Below are 15,969 nucleotides of genomic sequence, written 5' to 3'. Positions count from 1 at the left end.
CAGCTCCGCAGCCAGAAGTTGGCGAGGGCCGTGAGGGGCGACTGGCCCCAACTTGGGTCCCCTCAGAACTTCCGTGCCCGCGGAGCCGCTGCTGCCCTGCTGTCCCTCGCCGCTCCTCTCTCCGGTCCTCTCCTCTCGTTGCAGATGTCGGGGGTGCTGGTGATCGCTGCCTGGTGCTTCCTGCAAGTGGAGAGCCGGCATCCTGAAATCATCACGAGTAACAGCAATCATGGCAATTTCCTGGACAACGACAAATGGCTGAGCACCGTTTCGCAGTACGATAAAGACAAGTACTGGAACAAATTCCGGGATGTAAGTACTTCTACCTTTACCGCATGCTTTTTGTTCGTTCCATTGACCGTAGCATCCTTCCAGGGGGGCTGCTGGCTGTGAGGAGCTGTGCATAGAAGACAAATGCAGCTTGGGCAACCGGTTGCTGCTTGTTTGAGGGATGTTCAGAGATGTTTGGGAGCTGGACAGACAGTGCTGGCATTCTTGATTACCCCATCGATTGGGGCAGCATGGGCTCCGTGTCAGTCTCTGTTCTTACGGTCTTCGATTTTCCTCTGGGGAGGAACTTTGAGTGAAGTTTCTGTGCTTGCTGCTTAAGAGTCTGGTTAACTGAAAAATGATGGAATGGTGTGTGTGTAAGAAGGAATACTTACCAGTTCAAGCCACAAGGTGGTAAACAGCGAAGCTTTTTGTGCCTGCAGTTTTTGTGGAAAGGATTTTATTGTCAATTCTGCTTATAGAGATCTTTGAGGCTCTATAGTGTTGGAGGAAGCAGCAGTGTGGTTTTTGTGTTTTTTTTTTTTTTTTTTTTTTTTTTTTTTTTTTTTTTTTTTGCAATCTGGAAAACAGGGGTAGCTTCAGGATGTGTTATGATGTGTTATCTGTATAAAACAAATTACTTTCTTGAGCTCAAAATTAATTCTAGACTTCCCTTAGTTTGAATACAATCATTTGTATTGAGTCAATGACAACAGAAAGGGAAATGCAACATTTTTAATAAAAGTAATATTTAAGGAGTTCCTTTTACTTCTGTTGTCTGTACACTGAAAAAGCTTTTTTGGAGCAGACACAGAAAACCCTGCTTCACTCTGCCCAAGACTGTGTGGTGGAAGTGTTAATGTTCGTGTTGATCATGAGCACAGCGAGGTTAAGTGTTCTTTATTGTCTGGAATTTGTGCACCGTGGCCACAGTGAGACTCCAAGAAAGAGAAGACTAGAGCTGGCTAGCAGTTCTGGTAGTACCCTTCTGCAAGAATTTGTTTGCTTATTTAGGAATCCTGGTGTTTTATAGGATATTAACAAGTTAAACTTCGATGCTTTTGTCTCTGTGATCTTAAAATTGTATCTCACTTTGCAAAGGGAATCAAGGTATTACAGTTAAATGTGGTGTGTCCCTGCTTAGCTTATTCTCCCTGTGTTTTTCTGTAGTTTTGGTCATCTCTGTGTGAGAAATGCTGCTCTCAATCTCAGCATAACCAAGTGTGGCCTTAGCAATGGTATCAGTTAACAGCTATAGCTATCTTGGAGTGTGTCTTCATGGGCAGCCACTGATCACATCCACCTACTGGGACTGCTGAGTTCTCATATAGAAAAGGGGATTAGACTTCAAGGGAATCTTTGTTAATATCTGGTTTAGTCTTCTGGGGACCAGAGGTTAAGGATTTTGCTTGTTAATTTCTCCATCCCACTTGATGTGAGAATTGAGCAGCATTTGAAAATGGTAAATTGAATGAAAGACTGACACATTAATCTGAAAACACTTCTAACTAGAGACAGATTTATAGCAAGGGACATCTTTCAAGAGCCTCCTTACAAATGGAGGCCTCCTATTAACCACAAGTCTTAAAGCTTTTATTTAAATTTATGTAGTTTTTATGTTTTCTGCTTTCCTCTTTGTGTGATTTTTATTATTTCCACTTCCCTCTTTCCACTTCCCTCTTCCTTTTCTCTTTAAAACTGGAATCCTTGCAGCTTCTCTTATTTCCCTTTCCCCAGTCTCACAAGTGAAGAGAAACTATTCCTCTTCTTGTGGAAAATGTTCATGAAGAACACCTCTCATGTTTTAAGATTTCACAGCTACAAATGCTTTTTTTGACTTTCTGAGAATTCTAAAATACCCCATAAGGCCTCAAAACTCTTTTTTATCGGGAGAATCATTTTATCTAAAAGAAAAAACCACCTTAACCAGTGGTATACCAAGCAAAAGCAAATAGTATAAAGTTCATGCAAACCTTAGGTATCTTTCTATCAGCCATCTTAATGGTTGTATTTAATTCCTTCAAAACTAGCATGTTATGTATGATTATTCATTAAACCTTTTATGGAGCAAATTAACAGAGACTACTAATCATCTCCTACTAAGCCTTTTCTTAAAATATAAAAAGCTTACATATGTAATGAACCACTTAATTACTTGTCTTCTACCAAATTGGTTTACTGGATCATAATCTTCCGTGAGAAGTTCTCTGTCTACAGATGAAGACATGCATAGGTAGAGTTGCTGCCAGCATAACAGGTATAGCAGCGACAGTACACTTCTTGCATGCAGGGATGTCAGAAGAAGTCTGGTCCTTACTTCATGGCTGTGCTGTTGGGGATAGATTGTTAAAATATTTGTTAAAACTTTTCTTAAAAGGCTGCCTGATGAGCTGCATCATAACAGTATAATTGCTGTGTATGGACTAGATGAGCATTTTGTTGATAAGTGTTGATTTCTAGGAAAATTGTGTTCCCTCTTCCCTTCATTGCCAAGCTAATAAACTAATTTTATAGACATCATGACTACATGAGCTTCTCAATGTGGGCTTTGCACAGGAGGCTGGAGTACAGAAATGGTGTTGCAGTTAGAAGTTTCTTGGATCTGACGCTACAGTTACCCCAGGGCAGAAACCCTGCTTCATACCTTGTAAATCAGCAGAGGCAAGGTTGCAGTAATTAGCACAATTACCCTTAGCTGCTCTCTGAAATTTTTGTCATGTTATATAAACATACTTGCACAATTATTTACATACCTGTGCCCTTCTGTACAGTGGGGGAAACAATGAAGGTATGGAGCTGAGATTTGATGGATTTGGGTGTGGCCATTTTATGTGCATCAGCACAAACATCTGCACACACAGATGTGCATATAAATCTGTCATAATGTTGCAGTACTGGATGGGTTGTTTACTCAGATGATATATAATTGAATATAAAATTTTAAATTAAGCTTTTCTCAACTTTTTCAGTTATTCTTTTCAAAATCAATTGGTTGGTCAGCCTTATTGAGCTATGGGCCAGTATGGCCTGATTTGAGAAGACAGCTATTGATTGACTTTTTTTTAGTATGATCCATATTTCTTTTGGGCAAAGACAGCATGGTAGTTGCACTTACAGTCTCAGCAGTTGCTACTTTTCTGTGAAAAGAGAGCACAGAAGTATACCTCATTTGAAATCTGTGTTACAGCCACAGAATCATGCCAACTTTAAATCTGATTGAACTCAATAGTGTGAAATGTGTCATCATTTTCCAAAGGCCTCAAGGGATCTATCTAAAGCAATAATTTACAATACAATCTTTTCATGTGATTTGAACACAATTTGTTGATTAAGTTCTCCATTTTAAAAACAAACAGAGCTGTAAATAAATAGTAAGACCAATGTGACTGATCTGTTGTGAAACATTTGCTGTTGAAAATCTTGTATATTTTACATCTGCCCAGCATCAATAGCAGTGTAATGTCTGTTGTATTAATAAGTTTTTAGTGCAATCTGAATCTGTTATTCTGGTCTGTCTTTCACCCCTTTTTCCTTGTCTGCCATGGACTCTGATACATGACAAAATCTTAGGTCTGTCTTAAGTTGCATTTTATAGCTGGGGATAATAGTATTTCTCTTCCTCACAACTGTGTGTTGAAGCTGTCAATAAGAAAGGATGGAGCTCAGAATCTGTGGTAATCTGGAATTTATTATTCACCTAATCCATATATTGAATGTGGCTTGGTACATACTTAAGTAACTGACTAGTAAGTTTCTAAAAAACAAAAACTAAATCAATGTAATTATTACTGGAAAAAGAAAAAAGTGAGCAAGGTGCACTCTCTAGGGAGGACATCCAGCTATTTCCCTTGTTCAGATTTGAGGCTTGAAAAAGCAGACATCAGGGATATGGAAGTCAAATTAGACCTTCTGATATTATGAACCCAAATAAGAAGGCCTCGATCTTTTGATCAAACCTGTTGAGAGGGATCCTTTGGCTTGAGAGGAGCTTCAGAATAGATTTGATAGCTGAACGTGAAGTGAATTCTTATGAGTCTGAGGAAGCATTTGTTATGGGAATAGCCATACATGTTATTGTAATAGGTCACACTGCAGCATCCCATTGTGTTCATAGAGGCTTGGCACAGAATAAATGTCATTTTAGTGTTAGGTCTGCCTTTAATCGAAATTATATGAACAGACTAATTCTATTACTTGTACTTGAAGTTATGTCTATTACATTATTAATGCTTATATATAAAAAAGGTAATAAGTTCAACTAACCACGGATTAAACTGCAAAAAGGAAGAAAAAAGTTAAACGTACTGAGAGGATCTAGTATAAACCACACAAGGAATTTCTATGAAGTTGAAAGCTAAGAATCTTGGCATGAACTCTGGTTTCAGTGCATGTTTATGCATGGCAGGCTGCCAGACCACGTTCTGAGCATTAACTAAGCTGTTTCTCTAAATTCTATTGCGTACAGAGTTGCAGTTCAGGCTATCATGTTAAAACCCCCATGCATTTTATGACTGGAGATGCTCTGAGACTGTGCAAGCCTAAGAAGCAAAGCATGAAATGTCATCGTCTGTGTGTATACGTTGCTCAGACTTACTGGGGATAAATAGTTACACATACATAACGATTCCTGATGAGGATAGTTATCAGAGATTAGATATTAGCTTCTCAGATTGGTCATAGGCTACCCTGACACAAACCAGTGAAGGGACGGTTTTGTCAGTATTAATGTACATCACCTTTCTGAGCCTGCGAATTCCTCCTCACACCTGATCAGAAGTGCAGTGTCAGGGTGACAAAACAAATACAGGATTAGGAACTGGGGGATTTGTATTGTTCTGGCTTTGCCACTGATGAGTTTTTGTCCTTCGGGCTGGCTCTTCACACTTCTTCACTGCATTTCACCTTCTTGGCACTTACCTTTCTCTGATTTTTTTAGCCCCAAACTAGAAGTGTGCTAGTGAAACTTGATAGCAGAGAGTTGGAAAACATGACCGGTACTGAGAAGGGTTGGAATACCAAGCAGGCAAAATTGGAAGACCTTGGGAACTCAAGTAATAGAAATGAAATGAAATTTAAAAGTACAAAGTGGAAGGTCATGGAATTGAGAGCTAACACAAATTTATTCTGGGTCCTGGCAGCTCAGCTTGAAATAGATGAGAGGGAAAACCTGTGTACTTTCATTGATTTGCAGAGTTTTCTAAGTTACAAAAGTAATGCTATTCTGAGGAGAGCAAATATATTGTAGAAATGCAGAAAATTAAAGATTTCTGCTTCTGTTGAAGAAGTAAAAATGTACAATAGAAGGGACTACTTAATTATGAATATTGTGAGCACTTCTGATCAGTGAAATTCAAGAAAAATTGTTAGGGAGTTGGTGATCCAAAGGCCTTCCAGCATCATAGGAGAAAAGACTTTGTTTTAAAATAATAAAATGTATTAGTTTACTCTCAAAAAAGTAATTACATAGGAGTAGGTTTTCTTCAGAATGAGAAAAGGACACCAAATCCAGCATTGTATCAAGATGAGATGAATCAATAGATAATTGGCAACAAAAATAATCTCACTGATAAATTTAGGGATAAGGTTATTACTCCACCCACAGTTATATTTTTAAAAGTTATCTAAATGAGCACTTCATTTTCAATAAGTAGCTTGTATCTTAACAAAAAATATTATGATGTAATGAACAGTGATAGAAGAACCTGGATTTGGGAATTCTAAAGGCCTTGTGCTTTTATATCATGTGTCTACAAGGCTTAAAGCCCCTTGCTGGGTGTTGCGTTGCTCCCTATCCATTCAGTGTGGTGGAACCTGGTCTGTGACATCCAAGTATCTCCTGGTCTGGTGGGATTTTTGAAGTAAGAGGTCATTTCTGTAGACTGGGTTCTTTCTGCTGTCTGTTCCCTGGCAGACACCTGCCTTCAATGGGGTCTCACTACCAGGGATTTGAAATCACATTTTCTTTTCTTTTATGTTGTATTTAGACCTACAGGAAGAGTGAAGTATTTTTCTGCCAACAATTTATTAACAGAATATCTCTTTTTCTTTCTTCACCTCAAATGTAAGCACAGGTTTTTCTGTGATGCAGTTATCAGTGCATTCGTTACATATATGAGAAACCAATCAGGTCCTGCTAATTATTTGTAGTGAATTTAGTCATAAGGAAGGTTACAGTACACTTGAAGAATATCTGCAGGCTGGGTAATGGATGTACCAAGTGGCTGGGTTGTGACAGGACACAGACACTTCAGGCTGGCTTCCCAGGAGATTATCATTCCAAGCCCACCTTGAGATTTAATTGAAGGTGAAGACTCTGTGTGTGTATTCCAGCAGATCTGAAGTACAACAGAGTTGAAATGTGATTTATAAGTCTACCCAGGCACTCCTAGCATAGGTTGTCTCTTAGAGCAATTCTTACTCAACAGAGGGACAAGGCTGGAATATAAATGTGATCAAAAAGTACAGCTGAGATGTACTTGCATGAAATTTAAAAGAATAGGAAAACTATTGAAACACTTGATTCTGTGCAAGTGTAATGCATAATCAGCTTCTTACAACAGAAGAGATATGCTTTCTAAAAAAGCCTGTCTCAAACTTGACACTTTCCTTTTGCAGTGAACAAGGGGAAAAATAATGGCATTTATGTCAGAATAATTAACTTGGAAGGTAAAGAGAGCCAGCTTTTTCTAATTAACTGACACTTACCCAGCTTCCCTAGGAATTACCTAAGACTCTAAAGTTAAGTGGGTCAGTACAAAACTAGGGTGTTAGTTTCCGTATTACGTTTCAAATTATAACTTTAATAGTTTCCTCACTTACAGAAGGGTTCTGCAGACTCCAGTCAAAAATCATATCCCTACCATGAAATTCTGTAGATTTGAAGTTCTGACTAACATGTTTTATGCATTTTTAGAGTAACCATTCTTGTATTCTACTGCTTGCCCTTGTTTTGTCTTCCCCACCCCAGAGAGATTTCTTTTCCATACAGGCTTGTATTAATCCAAATTCAGATTGTAATTTTGTCAGATTCCTGAGAAACTCACAAAAGAAAAGAAAAAAAAGGAAAAAATGCCACACTAATGAGCCATATGTCACATCAAACCGTGTCAGTGTTTATTATAGGAGGTTGAGTTCTGATGTCTGTTAGTGTAAGAGCTGCTATCAAGCTCTGATATCCATGGGTAAATGATACCAGTTTTATTTTAGGTAAGTTGTCCTGGATAAGGGTCGAGAAAAACAGGTCCATTTTTCTCAAGGACCAAAAGTTACAAGTTAAAGCCTATTTCTGATACCCTGTTTTGACCATCAGGCAGATTATTACCTTTATTTTTTGGGGGGGCGTGGGGTCTCTCAGGTATTTTAACTATTTTCATTATACTTATGGCTTTAACCATGAAGCTAGAGATACGTAATTCCAGTCAGTGTGTCTTTATCAATGTGTGCATGTTTTGAGGGTAAAATGCAAGCCTGTCTGAATTTGGGGTGGGGCAGCTGAGCTGCTTTTACAAGAAGTAGGACTTCATGAGGAAAGCAGAGTTCAAATATTACATCTGGGATATGAAAACCTTTTTCTTTTAGATAACATCTGCTTATGCAAGGACTGTTTGATTATTCCTTTCCTTACGTAACCAAAACTGAGATTTGTTCAAAGGAGCTGTAGTGAAGTCTTGGTTTTATTGAAGCTGATGGCCAAACTGTCAAAGACTTTAGTGAGGCCTGAGTTTGATTCTTGTATTCCTCATCTTCCCGTTCTCTTAGACAAAGAACAACTGTATGTGACAGACCAGTTAGATGAAACAGTTCTCTTTGCCTTTTGGAGGACACTGTAGAATTGGAAAAGCCTGAAAGATCACGTGTCTGGCCAGCATAAATAGAAAATCTCCCTCAAAGTCCCTGAAGAATCAAACTATCTGAAAATCAAACATCTGTGGTCTACAAAGTACACATTTTATAGATTTCAACCACAACAAGAAAGCAGAGTTGAAGCAGTAAAGTTAAGGTGATGCTGCTGCCTCCGGTGGGATTTTTCTGTACTTCCACCACTTAACTCTTTCAGCTTTAGATAGGGACTTACTGCTGCTGAGTTACAAAGTCTTAACTCTGAGTAAGCAGCCTGTCATCAGCTAGGTAACTCCAGCAGTTATCACTGGGGGATTTGCTGTAGCAGGTTGGCAGCTAAAATTGAATTACACGTTTGGCCTGAACATCTAATGTCTAATGACTTTCAAGGCTAAGATATGATTCAAAATTCAGTTTACAGATAAATTGCTAAGCTACTCAATAGTGGCTTTGGCAGGGAGTAGATTGGTCTTTATCTGTCACTTCTGTGACTTGGCTTGTAATCCAGGGTAACAGAAAATCATTCTCATTAAATAGGTACATGGGACATAAATTAATTCTGTGATCTTAGCTGTCCTCTTAATGAACTTTGTGTCATAAATTTACTTCACTGATTGCTTTCTCCCAGGTATGTAGAAAAATACTTTATTAAAAATTACTGTTAGAGTAACTATACCCAGATTAGTTTTTGAAAAAGGCTTCAATATATCACATCTTACAGTTGAGTTCTCACTAACACGGGGATTGATAGAGGTAAGTGATACTTGTCTGTCTATGCAGGTTGCTTTGAAGTTGTCTAGTCAGGAAATTCAGCTGTGTACACAGTTTCATTTGAAATTGCACAGCATAAATTTTATGTGGTTTTTAACTTGGAGATCTGTCTTCATCCTTCCTTCCCTGTCTTCCGCTGTCCATTCAGAAGTTTGTTTCAGCACTGTCTTCTAGTGGTTTTATATTGGCCTTTCTGACTTTCTTTTCAAGTGGTAGCAGTTAGAGAACTTGAACCTGGACAGAACATTGATGTAGAAAGGTAGAGGCAGCTGCAGTCACTGGAACTGAGTAGGGGGATGCTTACATTTTAGAGAATGGGAGAGAGGCTGAAAATTATACTTGTAGGCTTAAGAAGAAATGAGGCTAAGTTGTTTCTTCAAGGGAGTGGAAAACGTTGCTTTTAGAATAGTGTTGCTGTGTGTACTAGGGACCTTGAAGTCGTTGGTAGAAGTTGCTTGCAGTTGGTAAATATTTTTATAAATCAGTTAGAGAGAATTCAGAATTCCCTGGCATTTCTCGCTGAATAACAAGAGTCTGTTATACTTTGAACAGTTGATTTCTAGAACAACTCTGTCACTCATTCTGTCCGTGTATGTGCCTGTTGTGTTGCCAGCACGTGTAGCCCTGGCTCTTGCAGGGTTTGCTGAGTGTCCGTCGCAGGCGGCGGGGTTCGGCCGTGTCCTGCCCGGAGCTGTCCGGAGCTGGAGCATCTCAGTAAACCGGCTGGGCCTGCTCCGCGCCGGTCGGGGGGAGGCGGGCGTGTCCTGCCCGGAGCTGTCCGGGGCGGGAGCATCTCAGGAGACGGGCTGTGCCTGCCCGGAGCTGTCCGGGGCTGGAGCATCTCAGGGGACAGGCAGTGCCTGCCCGGAGCTGTCCGGGGCTGGAGCATCTCAGGGGACAGGCAGTGCCTGCCCGGAGCTGGAGCTACTCAGGGGACTGGGCTACGCAGCACGAGTGAGGATCCTGCCTCTCACTTAAGAGTCCTGAAGCTTTCTGTGGCATCCTGTGCTACGTGGGAAAGCACTCTTCCGACGTGGTTAAGCACACGGGGATGTATATCTAGATTAGACAGATGTGAAAGCAGAGGATAAAGCTGGTTCAGAGTTATCCATCAAGCTAATGCCAGATATAACAACAAAATTTATGTCGTGCAAGTCCCAGGACAGTGCTCTTCTGCGGGGCGATGAACTGTGCTGAAATACAGAAAGACAAAGCTTAACAGGTCTGTGTTCTTCCTGTGGATATATGTGCTACTATCTGACAGCAGTGTTTATTGGCCCAGATTCATTTCTTGTTTGATAACATTAACTTCACTCAAGGTATATAAGGGATAAATTTTGTTCCTTTTTTTTTTTTAAGTGAAGTCAGGGTAAGCAATCTTTTTTGCTAGCTAAGCATTACTTATTATTTATTTAATGCTAGGTGAATAGCATATTGGAGGGGGACTAGGTATTTCCCCTTAAAGCAGAGATATTAGCCAAAGTGGATTTCCTTTATCTATTTTATTTTTATGTTAAACTACATCTAGTGAAACTCATGAGGCTCAGGTATTTTACATCTACTGATCTTTTTTAAACTTGTCTAAAAAAGATGCTGTTTCAATAAAAGAAAACCGGAGTGCTGTATTCAACAAGGATATCTAGAAACATATGATAATTAGTGGTTTAAATACAGAATTGTCTGCAGTATTCCTTAAGCACAACCATGAATCTCTACATTATGGTTCACTCAGGGCAGCAGCATCCAAAACGAAATTGTGCCACATTTAATTAGAATAAATATAAACTGCTGAAATACTGCATACTATCAGTTATGCATAGAACTGCAGTTATGCAGCAAGAAGGAAGCTGGTAAACCTGATATATTTGCTTGTAAGGAAGTATACAGTGATTCAGATCAGTGACCACAGATTTATAAGTCTCTTCATGCTTATATAACAAAGTTAAGTTGGATATAAGAAGACACTTAAGGGTTTATTTTCACTGGAATATGAGGCAAGATGGACTGAAATGAGGATCCTTATGTGACACAAATGTCTGTTTTTATATTTAGTCTCCTTTTTATAAAGCCTTTGTCTCTTCTCATGAAGAAGTGCTTTCTGTCTTTTCATGTGCCTTATCTTAACAAATGTTAAAATGCTCGGCAGAGGCAAGGTTTTGTGACTTGTAATGAACTTAGAACCTGAGATCTCCTTTTCCCCTGGAAATAGTGCTGTTGGAGATTGTGAGCAAGCATTTCCTATCCGTGTGCAGTGCCCTGTAAAAGAGAGAAGAAGGCTGAACACAAGTACAAGAAACTTTAATGGGTATAGATCAACAATTTTTGAGCATTCAAGAAAAGCTACTATAAACAATTTTAGAACCATGATAAAATATATTGAAACTTCCACTTGTAAAGTAACATATGGCATCACAAATAGTCCTATCTCAGTATGTAAAGGAGAAAGAAATCCAAACAACTTCTTATGGGCCATATTTTGCTGTCAGTACCTTTTTAAGTAACTGCACAACCTTAGCATCAGTTTTTGTTGAGATACTGCATCCACACTTAAATGGCAGAATATGTCCCTATGTAATCAAGAGCGAGCAATATTCTATTACAGCAGGGCAATGTACAAATACAGACAGATGTGGCATGTGCTGCAGTTTCCATTAGCAAAGAAAGTAGCTGCAAATAGGAAGCAATTTTGAAACCTGCCGCTATAATTGCAAACCCATTACTGATATATCAGGGATGGTGCAGTTGATGTGCTCCCTACAGAATGACACAAAGGTTGTCTATAAAATCTGAACTCACTAAGGAGAGATGTGGATATAAAATAAGATGCTATAAAATAAGATCCTTAAGGCATGGCTGATTTTAAAGCTGAAGCTCCCTGAAATTAGAAGTTAGTGAAACAGCAATAATGGAATAAATGTGTTTTCTTCAGTTAGTTCTTAGAAAGAGAATCTATAGGTGCAAGGAAATAAAACTAAAAAAAGAAACCAAACCAAACAAAAAGCCCCCTAACACCAAAAAAATCCATAAGCCCCAAAGCATACTGTCTGTGTCATAGGCAAATGAATGCTGGATAATTTAGTGGATCCAGGTAGAGGAGTCATGACTGAAATGGAGACATGCTCCATTAGGTGAGAAATCATATCTGGAACAATCTGTACTAAAGCCCAGTGATTTCTCCTCATGGAAAATACGTGGCAGAAAGAGGAAATGAGAACTTGACACGTCTGCATGTATAGCAGGTAATGAATCTATAAACACAGAGAGAATGGGAAAAGGTAGATGAGGAAAACCATGTTTCACTTCATTAAAGGGAATTCCAAAATGACAGGTTGATGATAGTGTTAGGGTCAGAGGGAGAGGAGAACAGGAAGGGATTTAGGAAGAATGAAGCTGAAAATTATTTACCTGCTGAGCAGCATCCTGGGTGACCCTGACTTGGGCAGCAAAGGGTTCTTGTGAGCAAAGCTACTGGCAAGCCCCACTTCAGATGTGTGTGTGATTCTGGGCACAGTTTTAAGCTTGTCTTGCTGAGTACACACAATACATTTTGGACTCCAAGCAATCACCAGTGGCCTATTGCCAAATGAGAAGCTCTAAACATCTGTCCTTCTGTGGTCTTCCTACTGTGTGACTTGTGTGGTGGGTGGTATTGCTTTCCATTTGAGATAAACAACAAAGATGCATGGTAGAAAGAATATATGCACTTTAATCAGTTTTTTCCTTTCAATGTAGTTGTGGATATTTGTAGCATTCATAATTAGCAGAGGAACAGATGGCAAAAGCTTGGTTTAAAACAGAGCATCCATCGAGTGATCATGTGCTGCTGCAAGCTTATTTGGGAAGGATTTTGTTCCCTTGGATGATGCTTCAATACAGTGGTGCAGGAGTAAAGTAGGAAAATAATTTCTAACGGTGTAACTCAGTGTGTAGGACATATATAAAGCATGGAAAACATTTAAACTTAAAAAGTATCTCCTGGATGCTCATGTCTTGTGCTGCAAAAGGATGAAGTTCAGCCTTTACTGTTCTGCAAAGCTGAAACCTGTTATGTATGAGTTTATGTATAGGGGAAGTACAGCAAAATGTCCATAAGATTTCCCCATTCCCCTGCCCTATATCTGCACAGCAGGGAACAATTTAGTTTTTCTGTGCTCAAATTTCAGTAACTATTGTACTGTAGCTTAATCAAAAAACACGCCCAACAAAACAAATCAAAAAGCCCCACGTATATATTTCGCTTGTGTGCTTCCAGCATTAACATGGTGCTGCAATTTTTCAAAGCTGGAAAACAAGAGACAATTTTGTCAGCATTTCACCATGACACTTGTTTCACATAGAAAGCCAGAGGGCAAAACAAAGTGGTTTCTTTTGGTCCATGTAATCTTTTTAGAAGGCAGTGGTAGCCCTGCAGGCACAATCACTGAGATTTGTATGAGGTAATGTTCGAAATTATGAGATTCTGGATGTAAAGGCTGATTGAGTAGTTGCATGACTCCATGTTCCAAATTCAAAACTTAAAAATATTTGATTTTAAGGAGAGGTAGGAGCAAGGAGAAGGTTGCTAAAGAGAAAAATAAGCTAAATCTGTTTTTCATCTATAAAGTTGAAATATGGTATCCTCCATCCCAAAGGAGCTGAATGGATTATTGCAACCATCCAATCTAGTCGAGATCACATTTTCTTTTTTGCTTTTATCTTTTCTTAAAAAAAGATAAATGAACCCATGTTGAGATGTTTATCTCTGTGAGACGACCTGTATTTACCTTCAACTCACAGTGAACTGGATATTCCCTGTGAAACTATATCACTCCTTCTCCCTGCAGACTCTATGGATGCAGACATAAAATATTTCTGTGAGGACAGTGGTGCCATTCCCTCTATGTATGTAATATTTTGGAGGATATTTGTAATAGCCAATGAAATGCTCTTTGATAGCTCCTGTTTTTCTCCAGATGCTGAACTATAAATTTAAATATATTGTGAGCTATGTTTTCTTCTTCCATGGTGAAATCCCTATATCTCCCCACAGTAAATAGTTCACAGAATACAGTAGGGTTGTGTTTGCCTAAACATCTTTCTAAAATTTTCATCTTCAATTTCCATGCAAAACCGAGTCAAAATTTTTTCACTGTGAAAATTAAAGTTTCCTACTGCACTAGTTTCTGCATTGACAAGATTGAATGAATTGTTAGTGCTTATTCAGTCCAGCTGACAGGGTTTTTTATGATTCTTGAATGTATTTAGATCATAAAACTCTTGAGATGGAAACACTTCTGTGTTGATTGTACAAAAGCTGAGAGTTCACTGGGGGCTGTTGTCTTTGCAAGGACTGCTGACCAATATAAATTTTATAATATAAATAATTAATCTTTATCTTCAATTGATGTGGTCAGTAGTAGAACTAAATTAAAGCAACCATGTCAGTATGAGGTCTTTTTGTGTGGACAATCTCTCTTCCTTCTCAGTGTGCTCCTCCTGTTAAGGGTGTTTTGCTCAGACCAGAGACAAACTTCAGCTAAGTTTACTGAAAGAACAGCACTTGCACAGGGTTTGACTTTTCCTGGGACTCGTGTACGTCCATTTCCTTTTGACCTCCTAAAACCAGTTCAGGTTCAGAAATAGCCTTTTCTAAGTTAGTTGAAATATTTCCAATTTAGAGATTATCAAAACAGTCTCAACCATCTTGGTGTTCCGTTACAAAAGCTACAAAAGCAATACAGTTTCAGTTGCCCCATAGCAGAATTAAGCCCAAGCTATTTGAAACTTTAGTCAGAATCGCTTCCTTCACCCAGAATTCCCAGAAAACATTAGCTTATTACAACCACCTGAGCCAACAGGCCCATGAGTCGTAGGAACTTTGCCCAGTAGAGTTCCACTCTCTCCCTTGTTTTTGAAGCTTTCAGTTAATTTTTAAGATGCCTTGTCTCATAGTGGGTGCTGAACATGACCTTGATGGCTCATAGTTCCATGTTCATGGCTTCAGAAGATGCTGCTTTAATTGCTAAAAGTATGGGATAGACAAAATGATGTATCTATCACCCCGTGTCTGAAGTTAATGCAGATGTGCGACTTGAAACGCCAACTGCCTTCAAAAGCTAAAGAATTACATGGTGTTCCCCATAATAACTGGGCTTACAGCTACCTGCTGAGCTGAGAATAGGTCCTCCCAGCTTAGACCGTAACTTGCACTAATGTGACTGTGCAAAAAGCTGAGGAAGAAATTAAGGCCACCTAATCCCCTCTCCTAGTGCCACCAGCAGCCCAGTACTTAGGGCTGTGTGTTGAGTGGCTGTGGATAGTTTGAGAAAGCACGGGGGTCATAACCTCAGGAACATACTGAGAGTGGAAGACTTGACTTTTGTTTTGAAAATTGATAGCTCAGCAACAGAACATGAAAAGTGTGCTTGGTATGGTGCTAGAGAAGACCAATGAAATCCAATGATGGGGAGTAAACAGCGTATTGTTAACAACTGGGAGGAGTGACAGAAGCAAAATAAAAAGGAATTTCATAAAGCAAATTTTCATTTGCTGCCTAGGGAGTGTTTCTTTCTGGGGAGGGGCAGAATGCAAGTTGTTGCTTACTTTTGTCCAAAACACTGTTTAAAGAGTGAATTCCTGCTTTGGGGGCATTGCTGCCTTTCTGAGCTTTCTAACAAGTGCAGTGTTAAATCAAACCTTGGAAGATTTGGACCCTGCTGTGATCATGCAGCTCTTTCTCCTCCCACCTCCTTTCCATATGCCAGCAGCAGTGCTCAGCCTTTGCCTGCTTACCCTTTCTGAGCACTATAAATCCTTTTTACCAGGCCTGTACACAGAGACTACAGAAGCAGGGGACGGTTGATGACTTCCTGTGTATTCCTGCATAGAACACAGCAACTACCCAGCCTTCCTTCCATGTGTTCCAGTTCATTGCTCCTTGTAAATCTGACACTGATTTCACTTCTGTGCTTAGTTAAGAGCACTTCTTTTATCATTTGCTTTCACATGAACACAGTACACAAATAGCAAATGCTAGAGCGCTGTGGAAATAGCTCCTCCTTCACTTTAGCCTCATCAGTTCTGTTACATAAATAGTTTCCTTTTTATTTT

The 15,969-nt window shown here is 39.3% G+C and overlaps 1 protein-coding gene across 2 annotated transcripts in view; it reads left to right on the top strand.

The window, feature by feature from the left end:
* The first annotated feature begins 144 nt into the window (after positions 1 to 144).
* The window catches only part of SPOCK1 (sparc/osteonectin, cwcv and kazal-like domains proteoglycan (testican) 1), a 279,078-nt gene continuing 263,253 nt past the window's right edge, over positions 145 to 15,969 (top strand). For both annotated transcript variants that reach the window (XM_008632635.2, XM_017732962.1), the window contains exon 1: positions 145 to 312. In XM_008632635.2, coding sequence (XP_008630857.1) covers positions 145 to 312 — 168 coding nt within the window. The remainder of the gene's footprint in view (positions 313 to 15,969) is intronic.

The sequence above is a fragment of the Corvus brachyrhynchos genome, unplaced genomic scaffold (assembly GCF_000691975.1).
Source record: "Corvus brachyrhynchos isolate BGI_N302 unplaced genomic scaffold, ASM69197v1 scaffold54, whole genome shotgun sequence".
NCBI lineage: Eukaryota > Metazoa > Chordata > Aves > Passeriformes > Corvidae > Corvus > Corvus brachyrhynchos.
Note: the sequence above shows the minus strand (reverse complement) of the source record. Positions and strands in the feature narration are given on the sequence as shown.